The 15,175-nt window shown below is 40.0% G+C and overlaps 1 protein-coding gene across 8 annotated transcripts in view; it reads left to right on the top strand.

The window, feature by feature from the left end:
- Positions 1 to 15,175, top strand: part of fryl (furry homolog, like) — a 135,926-nt gene that overhangs the window by 76,013 nt on the left and 44,738 nt on the right. For 5 of the 8 annotated variants that reach the window (XM_036581460.1, XM_036581454.1, XM_036581456.1 and 2 more), the window contains 12 exons: positions 1,547 to 1,715; positions 2,695 to 2,787; positions 4,864 to 4,962; positions 5,175 to 5,276; positions 9,403 to 9,447; positions 11,195 to 11,298; positions 11,611 to 11,719; positions 11,880 to 11,966; positions 12,820 to 12,991; positions 14,000 to 14,132; positions 14,363 to 14,470; positions 14,937 to 15,174. In XM_036581460.1, coding sequence (XP_036437353.1) covers positions 1,547 to 1,715; positions 2,695 to 2,787; positions 4,864 to 4,962; positions 5,175 to 5,276; positions 9,403 to 9,447; positions 11,195 to 11,298; positions 11,611 to 11,719; positions 11,880 to 11,966; positions 12,820 to 12,991; positions 14,000 to 14,132; positions 14,363 to 14,470; positions 14,937 to 15,174 — 1,459 coding nt within the window. The remainder of the gene's footprint in view (positions 1 to 1,546; positions 1,716 to 2,694; positions 2,788 to 4,863; positions 4,963 to 5,174; positions 5,277 to 9,402; positions 9,448 to 11,194; positions 11,299 to 11,610; positions 11,720 to 11,879; positions 11,967 to 12,819; positions 12,992 to 13,999; positions 14,133 to 14,362; positions 14,471 to 14,936; position 15,175) is intronic. The other 3 variants (XM_036581457.1, XM_036581459.1, XM_036581461.1) reach the window with 1 other exon arrangement.

Below are 15,175 nucleotides of genomic sequence, written 5' to 3'. Positions count from 1 at the left end.
TGCATTTTGTCTTGTTGACGTTGTTAATTTCTGCTAATTGTTTTTTCAGTGTTGGCATCTCATTTTAAACTGCAGTCTGAATTTCAGTGCAAATGGTAGTTGCTCCGTTTATTCCTGAAGAACATTCAGATTCAATTTAATGCTCATGCAGGGCTAACAAAGCAGTCAGTCTTTACGCTGCTCCTCACACTGGTGAATCCATCACACTGTCAGATTCTTAGCTAAGCACAGGGCCTTAAGTGATTTAAAGCAGCTCCAGACACATTTACAGTTCCCATAACTCAGCCTGAATGCATGCTAACACTCCAACACACAGATACACAACATAGCCTGTTCAAACCCTAATCTAATTGAACCTAGCGCTGTAATAGTCATTGATAGAAACTGATTTACCATACGAATTCACTCTCCCTTTCCGTTAGCCGTTTCCTGTGTTGAAAGTACTTTAGCTTAGAATGAGGACAGTACATTATGTAATAATGATAATGAAATTACTTGAAGCCCCTGGTGTTTGTCGAGTTCTGCATTAGAATGAGTGCGGGACTAAAGAGTGGGTGTGATTTAGGCCTGTGTGTCGTCTCAGACTTGCTTTGCTTTGGTTAGACATACCAGTACAGCTGGCACAGTGCCACTTTTTCTTTACCCATGTGATGGCCAAAACCTTGGGTATTAGCTGATAATGATATCAATTCTTTAAGAACTACCAAGCTTTACTCTAACTTGTGAGCATCCTGTGAAGTAGTGCGTTATTTTCTAGTTGCCGTCATGCCCACCTTAGGACCGCTGGGTCTGAAGAGTTTATCTCTGTGGAAGAAAATAAGTAAAAGGTTTTCTATTGAAGTTCAGCTCTTTTATAACACTACTATCTACTCAAACGGTAGACCACACATGCCAGAGCAGCTTAACTACCACGCTTGCTGGTTTGTGTGGGGTATTTTGGTGAGGTGGCTCAGTCATAATGTCATTTCAGTGCGCAGCAGCATTAGCTTGCATGCAGCAGTGTTCATATTTTGACTCTTTACTTGTCTCATAATTAAGATCCAAAAACATGCTGAAGAAAACTACATACATACGACAAAGCGTATCAGGTTTGAAAGACTTATTTACCACAGGGTGCAAAAACAGCAATTGTTGAAAACTAAATCATTTTTAAAAAGTATTCTCAAAGATAACATCAATTACAGTGCAAATTAATTTTTAAATTAAATGATTTGTAATTATTGTGTACTTAGATTTTAACATTGCTGTTGTGACTTGCTTTACTTTATATTATGTGGTATACTTTACATTATGTAACATATGTTACAAGCATTTCAGTGATATTTCAGGCTAGATTTGTTGCAGAATAGAATCAGATTCCTTTTTTTGTTTTCTCCGATATCTGTTCCAGCTTTTTAGTTGGTATCAACCTGACGCTGATACTGGGTATCAGACCTTGTGGCATCTCTACATACAAGTGGCATACCTCTTAAAGAAACTGTTAATTAACCAGTTTCTACAAACATTAAAAAGACTCAACCATGCTGTGTGTTTTGTCTTGTTGCAGGTTCCAGGCAGTCCGTAAAAAGTTTATCACAGAACTGAAGGAGCTGCGGCAGAAGGAGCAGAGTCCTCATGTGGTGCAGAGCATCATCAGCCTCATCATGGGCATGAAGTTCTTCAGAGTCAAAATGTATCCAGTGGAAGACTTTGAGGCTTCCTTCCAGTTCATGCAGGTTGGGGCACAGAATATACAGAAACTCACATGCAGGAGGTTTTGATGTTCAGTCTTGAAGCATTTGAAGCATGCTTTCCTAGATCTCTCCTCTGCTCTGCTCTTCTCTTCTCTTCTCTTCTCTTCTCTGCTCGTCTCGTCTCGTCTCTTCTCTTCTCTGCTCGTCTCGTCTCTTCTCTGCTTGTCTCGTCTCGTCTCTTCTCTTCTCTGCTCGTCTCTTCTCTTCTCTGCTCTGTTCTGCTCATCTTGTCTCTTCTTTTCTCTGCTCTGCTCTTCTCTGCTCGTCTCTTCTCTGCTTGTCTCGTCTCGTCTCTTCTCTTCTCTGCTCGTCTCGTCTCGTCTCTTCTCTGCTTGTCTCGTCTCTTCTCTTCTCTGCTCGTCTCTTCTCTTCTCTGCTCGTCTCTTCTCTTCTCTGCTCTGTTCTGCTCATCTTGTCTCTTCTTTTCTCCGCTCTGCTCTTCTCTGCTCGTCTCTTCTCTGCTCTTCTCTAATTTTTTGCTCTCTTCTGTCCTCTTCTCTTTTTTTATTTCTTTTATTCCTTTATTTTTTGTGTATAGTTGCTGGTGTATTGTATATGGGTCAATTTGTCATTGTGTTCTCAACAATGCTCTTTGTCTGCAGTCCTTTAACCTGTGCCTATAAAAACTGTTTGAGTAACTGTGTGTGTGCTCACGCCCGCTTGCCAGACACTGCCCATTCTGTGCCAAAAGCTGAGTGCAGAGTAATGCTTTTTCATTAAGGCTGATATAGGCAGTAAAAATGTGCACTCAATATATGCTGCATTTAACAAGCCCTGTAATTCTGAGCTTTTTTATTGAGTCAGTTTTTACAGTGGACTTTATTTTGCCACCTTTCTTTGTGTATGTGCATGATTATCCTGTACTGTGGATGTTAGTCATGGAATGATATTACATGCCCCCCTGTGAATTTGTCATTAGATTGTTGTTTATTATAAATGGTATTCTCATTTGTTTGTGCAGGAATGTGCCCAGTATTTCCTGGAAGTGAAAGACAAGGATATAAAGCATGCGTTAGCCGGCCTATTTGTGGAGATCCTCATCCCTGTAGCTGCTGTAAGTACCTTAGAGCCTCTTTAATAGATCACATACTGTGACCATACCTGTTTACTAAAACCTGGCTCAACAGACCTACTGCTTATAATGGTGTGCATGGTCCTATGTTCCTTATAAAACATACTTTGACTAGATTCTGTGCTGTTGAAATAAAATGTTTGATACTGTGGGAGTCACATTCCACAGTGGTACCGCAGAATTTGTCTTATTAATGCCAGATGCAGATATGTAGTCTTATCTCTGCATTGCCACATCCCCGCTCCTGAGATGTATTAGCCCGGTTGCTCAATCTGCTGCCTAGCACTGATTACTTCACAACTAATGTCAACCACAGTATAAACAGGTGCCCTGAAACACAGTGATGCTTCATACACTAGATGACAGAGGCTGTTTTACCTAAAATCATTTTCTTAACTGCCCCCAAAGAATGCTAAAAGACCTACAAGAATGATTGGGCAGTCAAATTACTATCATTATTAACAATGATTGACCAGTAATTGACCATTCAACCTCACAATCACCTGATGATAGAGCAAAAGCTTTGACAATAGGAGGCATTGTCTGGTTAACTGTGGTTACGTTCGTGTTACAAGCCTTGTTGCTCAAATCAGATTTTTTTGCTCAAATCCGATCTCTCTGACACGATGGTTCACGCTTGTTTAGGTAAGTGATTCAAATCTGTCATTAATGTGAACGAACAGGCGTCCTGAAATGACCCGCCTGCGCACATCCTACTCACATAAGGTCACATGAATGAATCACGTGCATCAGCAAACAAACTAACAAGTAGAACGAGCCTTCACTGTGAAGATAATTAACTCTGAACAGCTCTCATCTGATCATTAGTAGAGTGGAACAAAGGCAAAAAAGATGACGTGCTGCTTTTCCACTGTTTACAGGCTTTAACTTCTGTTCGGCGCTGCTGCCATGGTAACGCTGAATGATGGTGCACGCGCAGTGGGGAAAAAAGCACATGAATTCCAATCCGAGCGTTCACATTAAGGTCGCATGGCCACGAATTGGATACATATCCAATCTAGAACAACTTATAAAAGTGGCTCGGGTCAGATTTGAAAAGATCAGATTTGTGTGTCCACTCAGCCCTGAAAATATCAGATCACCAAGAGTCACATTAGGACAAAAAAAATCAGATTTGTGCCATTTCAGCCTGGTAATGTGAATGTAGCCTGTATCCGATTACGTTCCAATCGGAACGTGTAAATACGTTCGGCGCATGTGCGTCACGTCATAGCGAAAGTTTATAGCGTTCAACATGGCAGAGCAGAAACTGGTCTGCAGAGGAGACAAAGTTTATGCTCTGAGCTTTAAAAGACGGCGGTGGGACGGACGGCCAGCTTATGTGTCTTAGAACTTCTTTAATAAGTACATGTGAAGGACGTTTTCCTGAGTCTGACATCATTTTAAAGCAATTAAAAACACAAGCACCGCCAACTGGAAACTCATCTCACTTGGACTGGACCTCACGTGATGTTCGCTGTTATGGTAACGTTTACTCTAAGCGCTACTCCACGCATGCGCGTCGTTTTGCATCGGATTACTATGTAATGTAATTGAATACAATCGGATTGGCAAAAATCTTTGTATGTAAACACAGCCACTGTCTTTTCCTGTGGTAAATGAAAATGCCACAAGGCTGATACGCTTTGCAGTACAGTTTTTCCCTGAAACATTTGTCAGGTTCAGAGATTTGGCAGTTTTAGGCTGCTGTTTGAGTAGCCGGCATTTGTAGATATAAGTTTTATAGTAAATTTCCTTTCATGCAGTGTCTTTTCAGTGCCCAAGAGTGTTAGTTTGCTTGTTGCATTAGATTGCTTGTAACAACTTGAGTGAAATCTAAAACAAACATAACATGATATCAGGCAATAATATCAGTTATCAGAATTTTTTGCCCCCTAAAATCTTTTCTGTGTCAGCCACAGAATTTTCATATTGACTGGGCCCTGTTGCTTATTGATATCACTTTTAATGGAAAACTCTCATTCATTAAAGATCTGAATTGAGCTCTGATCCTGATAGTTTGTATTGAATGTGTGTGTTTGTGTGAACATGTTGAAGGCGGTGAAGAATGAAGTGAATGTGCCCTGCCTAAAGAACTTTGTGGAGATGCTCTACCAGACTACCTTTGACCTCAGCTCAAGAAAAAAGCACTCACTGGTAAAGTCCTCACTGAATCTCTCATTCCCTCCCTCCCTCTGGGTTTATGTGCAATTAATTACTTCTTCTTGCGTTCAAATATTACTGTTGTCGAAAAACTTTCAGACTTGAGAATGATGACAGTAGAACCCTACCTAACTTGATTTTTCTCTCTCTCTCTCTCTCTCTCTCTCTCTCTCTCTCTCTCTCTCTCTCTCTCGCCTTCCCTCTAGGCACTATATCCTCTGGTCACATGTTTGCTGTGTGTCAGCCAGAAGCAGTTCTTCCTCAATAACTGGCACATCTTCCTTCAGAACTGCCTTTCACACCTAAAGGTACAACATAGCCTGTCAGCTCACTGTAGAAAGACTACCTCAGCCAGTTTGCCCACAGTGACATTCACACCCCAGCTTATTATAATGCAGAACTATGTAGTCTGCAGAGCACAGTGAGAAATATTTTGTCTGTTAGTTGTGTGTGTGTGCACTATATGGACAAAACTACTGGGACACCTACACATTACACCTACAGGAGCTTGTATGACATCCCATTCTAAATCCATAGGCATTAATTTCCTGGGCTTGGTCCCCACTTCACAGCTATAACAGCTTACGCTTTTCTGAGAAGTCTTTTTACGAGAATTTGGAGTGTGTCTGTGGATATGGGTCTGACTCACAGTCTCTGTTCTAATTCCTAAAAGTGTTTGGTGTGAAGTTCTTTCACACCAAACTCACCCAGCCAGGCCTTTTACGGACCTTGCTTTGTGCACTGGGGCTCAGTCATGCTGGAAGGCAAAAGGGCCTTCCCCACACTGTTCCCACAAAGTTCGAAGCGTACAATGCCCAAAATGTCTTGGCATTAAGATTTCCCTTCACTGGAACTAAGAGGTCTAGGCCAACCCATGAAAACAACCCCATAGTATTATCCCTCCTCCAGCAAACTTTACAGCTGGCTCAATGCAGTCTGGCAGGTAACGTTTTCCTGGCATTCGCCAAAACCAGACTCGTCCATCAGAATGCAAGATAGAGATAATTATTCACTCTGCAGAATATGTTTCCACTGCTCCAGAGTCCAGTGGTGGAGTGCTTTACATCACTGCCCCCATCGCTTGTTATTGTGCATTTTGATGTTTTGAGGTTCAGACATGGAAACCCATTTCGTGAAGCTCCTAATACTCAGTTCTTTTGTTAATGTTGCTTTCAGAGGCAATTTGGAATTCTTTAGTGAGTGATTCAACAGAGGATAGGCACTCTGCGCTTTAGCATTTGGCGGCCCCGCTCTGTGAGTTTGTGTGGTCTACCGCTTTGTGGCTAAGCTGTTGTTGCCCCTAGACGCTTCCATTTCACAATAACAGCACTTACAGTTGACAGGGGCAGATCTAGCAGGATAGAAATTTCACAAACTGACAGAGGTGGCATCCTGTGACAGCACCGTGTTTAAAGTCACCGTGCTCATCAATACGACCCATTCTACTGCCAGTGTTTGTGTATCGAGACTGCAAGACTGTGTGCTTAATTGGATCCACCTGTTTGCAACAAAGGTGTGGCTGAAACACCTGAACTCAATAATTAGGAGGGGTGTCCCAATACTTTTGTCCATATTGTGTATGTGTGGGTATGTCATATGACTAGCATCCTGGATGCAGGTAAAAATGGAACCAAATTGCTTTTAATAGCCTTTTAACCCTTTAATAGCTTTTAATTGACATGGGAAGACTACAGGTAATACAAAAGACAAATAGTAGGAGCTTTGTAGGTCCCAGGCTTAAAAGAAAAGAGTCTTTTACCTTCTGTGTTGAACTTTTCAGCAGTTAAACGATCAAAATTCTCTCTTCAACCAGCTGTACGTTAGTTTTCTTTGCATTTATGTGTGCGCATCGCTCTGTGCAGCGCAAGGTGTACAAAGCTTTTCAAAGTACATCAGGAGTCATCAGTTTCAGACCTGGAGGACCAGAGTCTCCTGAACATAAGTAACTTTTGAGTTGAATCGGGTGTGTTTTGAACAGGAAATCAGTAAATTGTGCTCAACGGCCATCCTCAAGACTAAAATTAATGGCCTCTGGCTTAGAATATAAAATGGTATTTTTACAAAAAGGGTAACACTACACTACTTTTCTGTAAAAGTTTCCACCCTTTGATGCAGTCTAAGATATGGTATATTTTGTAGCTATGTAATGTGTTTCTGTATGAATGTGCGATGCGTCACCATGTGTGAACCTGTGTGCTGGTATGTGTTTGTGTGTGTGGGTATGTCTACACATTTGTGTTTTCTGTGGGTTCTTTGCTGTGACTGAAGGCTGAAAATGACTGGACTGCTTAGTAGATGTTGTGGATCTCCTGCAAAGAGTCGATTCCTTTTTTTCCCCCTTGTTCCTCCTTTTGATGTACTGAAGAATTGCTCCATGTTCCTATTGATTTTGTGGTGTAAAAATTGATGAGTGCTGTGATTGAGATTCAGTATGATTCTTTGCTTTTTGATTCTTGATGATTCCCTGGTGGTGATTGAATGATTTTTCAAAGCTCTTCAATCTCCGTGCTTTGCCAGTGTGAGGCCTCCCCCCCACCTCACCTCTCTTTCAGATTCAGTCTGGTTTTATTCAGGTCCAAACTCTTCTTTAGTTTGTGGATGAAATCAATTTATCAATTGAGGGGTTGAAGTACAGTTAGCATCAGTGGTGGGCAAGGACTTGTGTAGCTCAGTGGCTTAAGGGATTTGTAGTCTCAATAAGGGTATAATTCCTCTCCTAATTGATCCACACTCTTCCTCTTCTGTACTGCTGTGTTCTTACCCTGCTTCCAAACATGTTGTTGTCACCTTCCTCCAGCATTTAAAAATACTAACCCTGCTTCTAGTCATCTCTGCCTCTCTTTAATTAGACCTTTATTTAATATGGTATATCTCTTTGGCTAATCAGAGCATACCCTTCCCCTACTTAAAGGAATATTCCAGCATTGAATCTCTATATGCTGCATCTGTAGCATGCAGTCAGTTACCATAGACAAAAACGTTGATGCATTTTACTGTATTTTTTAACTGAACAGAAATTAGCCTACAGTAGATGCAACATCTGCCCATTCGCTTTTGTTACAAGTAGCATCTACCCATTCAAAGTACGCAGAAATTATTGTCTGTGATAATAGAACATATGCTACAGATGCAGCAGATAGGCTGGATTGAAAAAGAATTAAATATCACTTTAATATTTGTGGGAACTCATTCTTGGGCTGCTTTGGGTTTTGCATGGTCTGTCAGTTCATAGCTTAGCATGGAATATGCTGGGGCTGGTCCAAACAGCGTTTTACACGCTTTGAATACTCGTTGATATTTCCTGACAAGTACTTGTAGACTGTTCTGAGACTCGCTGTTAAAAGGAGTAATGGAAGGCGTTCTTTGGATACTCATCGTAATCGCTGTTTCAGTCCACACTGAAAGCACTTGACATGCATCCTGAGTCCATCAGAACATGAGCCCTTCCGACCTGTTGTGTTTTTTGTTTTTGTTTTTTTCCGCCACTTCACAAGAGTAAGTTCCATAGGGATTCAGTCAAATCACATATATGTCTATTTAGAATAATAATTTACTAAACTGTGGTGATCTTGGTGTGGTAGTTTCAGAACAGCTCCTGTGCTGTTCTGACAATGTGTGAAGGAAATTCTTCTCAGAAATAGTGATAAAAATATATAAATTTAAGATTCTAAAATTGAGAAACTGTTTTTATAGAAAAGGAGAAAAAAGAAGCTAAATCATATAGAATGGACCTATGGCGCAGATGGATCACTGTACTTACGTATTACATACTTGTCATGCCTTGTCATGTAATTTTTCCATTGCACACTTTTCTTGTTGTCCGATAATTTAAAGAACTACCACACTTTGGATTTTGTGGCTGTCACGGCTCTTTTAGTCTCATTGGCCGTGTGCAAAGCAATTCCGTTTGTTGTGCTTTGAGGAGAAATGACATTGCTGCCTGCCATTAATTTAAAATGCATTCAACTAAATGAGCTATAATTTATTTATTTTTAACATCATCTATACATTAACCTTAACTGTTCTATTTAAAAGTCTTTAAAAGTGATGAAATGTGTGTTAGACTACTAATTTTTTTGTAAACTTACGAATACTAAATAGAGAAAATAACGAGGTAAAATAACAAGATAACAAACTAATATTCGAGTATTCAGATTGTGACCAGCCCCAGAATATGCAGAAGATGCACAACATTTCTGTACAAATTATTCTCATAAATCTTATTTACAGTTTTGCATGTCTTTTGCAGTTGATTTGCAGTGCATTTGCAGTGTTTGTTGTTTTTTTTTTGTGTGTGTGTGGGCTCTGATTTGTTTTAAGTTCTTGCTTTTTTAACATGCATGTTTTCCCTGCCTCCCATCACACTTCCTGTTTTGTGTCTGTTTTTTTTGTTTTTCTTTTGGTTTCTTTCTCTCACACATTCACCTGCTCCAGATGCCGTCAAACAACAGCATCCGTAAGCAGATTGAGACCCTCCAGGTGAGTTACTGTAGTAACCGTCAGGGGAGCTGGCCTTGATTCTTCTAAGAGGTCATCTGATTGACCTTATCTTCCACACGGGGTTATTTGACTCTCTCTCTCTTCATGGGTCAGCGCTCTTTAACACCTTCGAGTCTTCGAGGATAGTGGACACATTTTGGAGTGTATTCCCACAGGTGTTTGTTTATGGACTCCATTAGAAAAGCCAGTAGAAATAGATTATTGTTGATTTTGTCATTATTTGAGGGGCAGTGCCCACTCTGCCTTATTGGCAGTGCTTATTCTCTCTTTGTGAAGCCTAGCTTTGCTTTAGTGTGTGTTTTAATTGTAAAAGGGGAATTAGAATTATGGAGCTGTGTATGTTGTCAACTTTCTGTCGAGCTGTCTAAGCTGGGTACATATATCCTGCACATACAGTACTGTTCAAACGTCAACCTTCAGTTATTTCCTGTCAAAATGGCACAGAACTCATTTTTCACAAGAGGAGATTAGATGTAAGATAACTGACTTGGATAAGGAAGGGCAAAGTCAAAGAAAAGTAAGTGGAAAAAACAAGAGTTTCTAAAACTAGAACTAAAAAAAAATATTAAAAGCAATGGAACAGAAAACAGGACTTTTCCATTGACAACTCAGTGCTAAGGGTCTGAATGGGTGTGTTGTTGTCAAGAAGCCATTACTGAGAAGAGAAAAGAAAAGGAAAAAGAAGAAAATGTGCAAATCAAGTGACGAAACTGCTGGTGTTCTCAGAGTTCAGACCTCAGTATCATCAAATGTAATAGAGATCATCTGGATTGTGAGAAGCAGAAAATGCAGCTTCTAAGACTGAACTTTTTTTAAGTGTGGGGAAAAATATGCCTGCAGCGTTTTGTGAAAAACTGAAAGCAGATCTCCAGAAACGAGTGGAAGCTATAATAAAGGCACACTAGATACTGAATCAGTTATTATCTTTAATTGTTCATTTTAAATATGTTTTTGTTTTTTGCTTGACACTGAAAAATTAAAGTTGCCTAATGGCTGTTTTGACTGAAAATTACATAAATTATGTTCTCTGACTTTTGAACAGTACTGTACACACAATCACGGCATTCATGCCCTGAGATCTTTTTGCGGTTTTAGAGACTCCTAAATGCCCTGCGCATTTGCTGGTTTGTTGGACCTTGTCTTCAGTTGTGCAGCCATGTTGCCCCCAGTGGTTAGTGTGTGTCATTACAACTGCACTGCTGAACGGCCTTTGGTGCAGTAGAGGACCTTTACTGAAGGCTCTATGGTGAAGTGGTGTGTGTGTGTGTGTGTGTGAGTGTGGGTGTGGGTGTGATGGAGAAATCTAGAACAAGATATAGCTGCTTAGTCAGCGACTATATTGTGCACAAGCCTGATGTGTTAATCACAGGCTCATTATTCAGGTTTTATGAATCCCTTATTTCGGGTTCACTGAACAGATGATTAATGAATCATATCTTCATATGGGTCAATGCAACTAATGCTGAAATCATCAGCTTTATTGGCTCATAAGCCAATGTCTGTGAATCACATTCCTTATTAGCTCTTTTGTGAATCAGTGAATTCTTGTGTAGTGTTGATCTTTACTGTATAAAACTTCTGAATCAGCAAGTCTTTTGCATGAACTAAGCATCTTATTTGATTCCACTGATTTTAAAATTGTTTCTACGTTAGAAGAATTTAATCCACCTTTTGCAAATGTGCTGGTCATGATTTGTGGTAATGACTGCTTTTCTTTCCTTTTTAGAACAAAGATCCTAAAATGTCTCGTGTAGCACTGGAGTCACTCTACAGGCTGTTGTGGGTCTATGTCATCAGAATCAAGTGTGAGAGCAACACCACCACGCAGAGGTAACGCTGCCATTCCCAACACAGATGAATACAAGGGCACTAAGACATGCTAACACAAAAAAGAACCTAACAAACCTTTCACATACAGTTAACACTACTATGACGTTTGCATTCTGTTGAGTTTGTTTTTATGCATTAGTGCACACAAAACTGTTCAGTGATGATGATAAAATGCATAAACCTGCATGTCATGTGGATACATAACCACGCATTCTGGGAAATAGAATATAGAGTTAATAATATCAGAACACATTTTTGCTGAGTCAGTGTTAGTACATTGTGTGCTAAGCTTCTGTTTGTTTTCTCTCCTAGTCGTCTCCTCAGTATTGTTTCAGCACTTTTCCCCAAGGGCTCCCGCAGTGTGGTGCCCAGGGACACACCACTCAACATCTTTGTTAAGATCATTCAGTTCATTGCTCAGGTAAAGTCATCTGCACTATGCTACATCATAATTTGTTTTTTTTAGGCCGTGTGATGCTTCTCATGTTAATGTACCGATTCATTTCAGGGCTTTTGTATTTCTTGGCTGCTCTGATTGTGATTTTTGAAGGTATGTTGTATGCATTCATTCTCTTGTGCAGGAAAGGCTGGACTTCGCCATGAAAGAAATCATCTATGACCTGCTATGTGTGGGCAAGTCGCATAAGACCTTCACCATCAACCCAGAGGTATGGAGAGACACCAGCTGTGTAATGTTATGCCTTAATTATGTACTCCAGCAGTTTTAGTTAAACATTGCGTTTTTGACTGGTATGACTGTAAACCATGAATTGTCACATGGTTTTCAGGTCAGTTTCAGTTCACATTTTTTTTTATTCAGCAACAGCGTACCTCTCGAGTCTCAAAAACTGGCCGTGAGACTTGCTCATTGGGCCCGGATATCGTGGTCACAAGCCAAACCTTTCAAATGTCTTGCATTACACATTACACAAAGTATCAATCAATCAATCAATCAACCTTTATTTTATCTAGGAGAACAATGAGGGTGACCCTCATTTACAATGTTTCCGAGTTGATACAGAACAAGGGATTGATAATGTGTAAGAACCTATCAAATAATAAAAGTAAATTTAATAAAAAAAAAACAAAAATCTATATGAGTCAATCAGTTAAGAATAAAAAAAATGAAACATTAATAATAAATATACATAAAAATACAGTAGAAAATATAGAACAATAATTAAAACATAGCTAAAATGTAAAACTTAATAAAATCAAATCTAAATAAAATAAAAGAATAAGATCAAAAGGTAAGCTAAAATTATTTAAAATGACTAAAATGATACTAAAATAATCATAATTAAAATAAGAATAAGAATATGAATAATAAATAAACAATATACACCCTAGCTAGAAGTTTTTTCCTTCATGTCAGAGGCTCATTGCCATGTAAGATGAGATGTTAATTATCACTGGAAAATTTTCTGATACCAGTGAGTATTGGTTGAGTAATAACATACATGCACATTGTAACAAGACATTCTTTTCCTCCCCTTCATCTTACACTTCCCTCTCTTTCAGAGAATGAATATTGGTTTGCGAGCATTCTTGGTAATAGCGGACAGCCTTCAACAGAAGGACGGCGAGCCACCCATGCCCACCACAGGGGTCATCCTACCCTCCGGCAACACCTTACGGGTCAAAAAGATCTTCCTCAATACCACCCTCACTGATGAGGAGGCCAAAGTCATCGGTATGTGACCTTATCTCTTACTACTCTGCCATTTCAGTTGCTGTCGAAGATATGTTGCCTTACTATTGCTGTCTATAGCAATTAGCATAGCTGTACAAATATACTGATGTCACAGGCCATGTTGGTGAAAAGATCCTGAGAAAGTTTGCTTCTGTCAGGTTGTGGTAGTCAAAAGCAGCTGTCAAATTAAATGTGGTCAAACCAACCGGAACTACATGTATAGGCGAAGCAGAATCTTTCAAGTTGTTTATCAGTACTTCTTGAGTAACTCAGAACCATTTATAAACCGGCATCTGTATCTTGTTTATCGTCAGGAGGTAGATTTGTGGTTAGATAGCCGGTTCCTAAAATAACATGCAGATGTACTTTTCTTTTTGCGACATTATGCATAGTACAACTCCCTTCATGCTGTGAGCCACCACTGCAGAGCGCAAGATTGACAAGTCTCCAACATTTGTTTGGACATTTTGACAGCACCTTGTACAGAAAGTCAAAAATAAAATTAAAGATTATATCCTTATTCAAAGTTAGTTCCATCTGACACCTTTGAGCTGCACAGCCTATATGAACATGCCACTCAGGCTAAGACCACATATGACTCTGTTCAGGATTTCCTTATAGATGTCAAACATTTCTAGATGCTTTGATTTTCTGTTGGCGTGTTTTACTGGACTGTATTGTGATACATTCAGAGTGACCCATTTTTAGCTCCTGCTTTATACAACTGCTAGACTGAACATAAATATTTCTGTGGGTGGAGAGCATAGTGTTGCAGGAGTGGAGTTGTTTTTGCTTGTTTTGTCTGATTTCCTTCCTCTATATTCTTGCTGTATTTATCCCTGCCTTTCAGTTAGGCATGGGTAGTAGGGAATGTTTGTTTTATGGCTCAGTCTGTGTTGTCTGACTGCTTGATGGCACGTCTTGAATTTCTTTGTTTTATGAAAATGTAGGTAACAATTGTGTTCTCATTACACCTGTTTTAATTTGTGTGTTTGTGTGTGTGTGTAGGTATGTCTCTATACTACCCTCAGGTGAGGAAGGCTCTGGATAACATTCTCAGGCACCTGGACAAAGAGGTGGGCCGCTCCATGAGCATGACCAATGTGCAGATGTCCAATAAAGAGCCAGAAGACATGATCACGTGAGTGCTCTCTGTGTGGAATCAAATATATCAAATCAAATATATATCAATTAATTAACAGAAACAGTGGCCATAATATTTATATTCATATATGTTAATTTGTGCTCTTGAATATTGATGGTATCAGTGACAGTTTTCATATCAACTGGACTGTTATCTTTATCATTTAACATCACAATTTAATGCAAAATTGGTAATTTGCATCTATGTGTTTGTGTTCCCTGTCGTAGCGGCGAGCGGAAGCCAAAGATCGATCTGTTCCGGACGTGTGTAGCTGCCATCCCCAGACTGATTCCTGACGGCATGAGCAGGCAGGACCTCATTGAGCTTCTGGCCAAGTAATGACCTTTCTCCTCTGATCTCACTTATACCTGGGTTGTGCATAAACGCACTCCTATAAAACAACAAACAGTGCTTTTTGCGGACAGCAACATGCAATGAGAAGTAGTGATTTATTAATGATGTAATTGATTGTAAATGATTCCTGGGCCTATTTTGGAAACGGCAGCTGAAGAATACACAAAGCCCATGAAATACTTTAAGGTAGAGTATCAGCCGACACTGAGCTGATTTGATCTTTGCGTTGTCATAATTAATACAGCCACAGTGTAGACAAGGTATCTTCTTGAGACCAGTCGTTAAATCAGTAATGACGTTAGTGTAATTGTGTCACTTATGGCCACACACACATTAGTTTGAGGTAGAGGATTTAAACACATCCCGATATATTTTCAGACATAACCTTGAAAGTGTTCAGCTAAACCAAAGGTAAAGTATCTGAGACTGTGTGCCTGTAACCTCCAGGTTGACCATCCACATGGACGAGGAGCTGCGTGGGCTGGCCTTCACCACTCTGCAGGCTCTGATGGTGGATTTCCCTGACTGGAGGGAGGACGTTCTCTCAGGATTTGTGTACTTCATTGTGCGAGAGGTGACAGACGTGCACCCCACCCTGCTGGACAACGCTGTCAAAATGCTGCTGCAGCTAATCATCCAGTGGAAACAGGCAGTGCAGAGCAGCAACCGTGGACACGACTCGCAGG

The sequence above is a fragment of the Colossoma macropomum genome, unplaced genomic scaffold, assembly GCF_904425465.1.
Source record: "Colossoma macropomum unplaced genomic scaffold, Colossoma_macropomum, whole genome shotgun sequence".
NCBI lineage: Eukaryota > Metazoa > Chordata > Actinopteri > Characiformes > Serrasalmidae > Colossoma > Colossoma macropomum.
The sequence above is the reverse complement of the archived record's forward strand: the minus strand, read 5'-3'. Positions and strand labels throughout refer to the sequence as shown.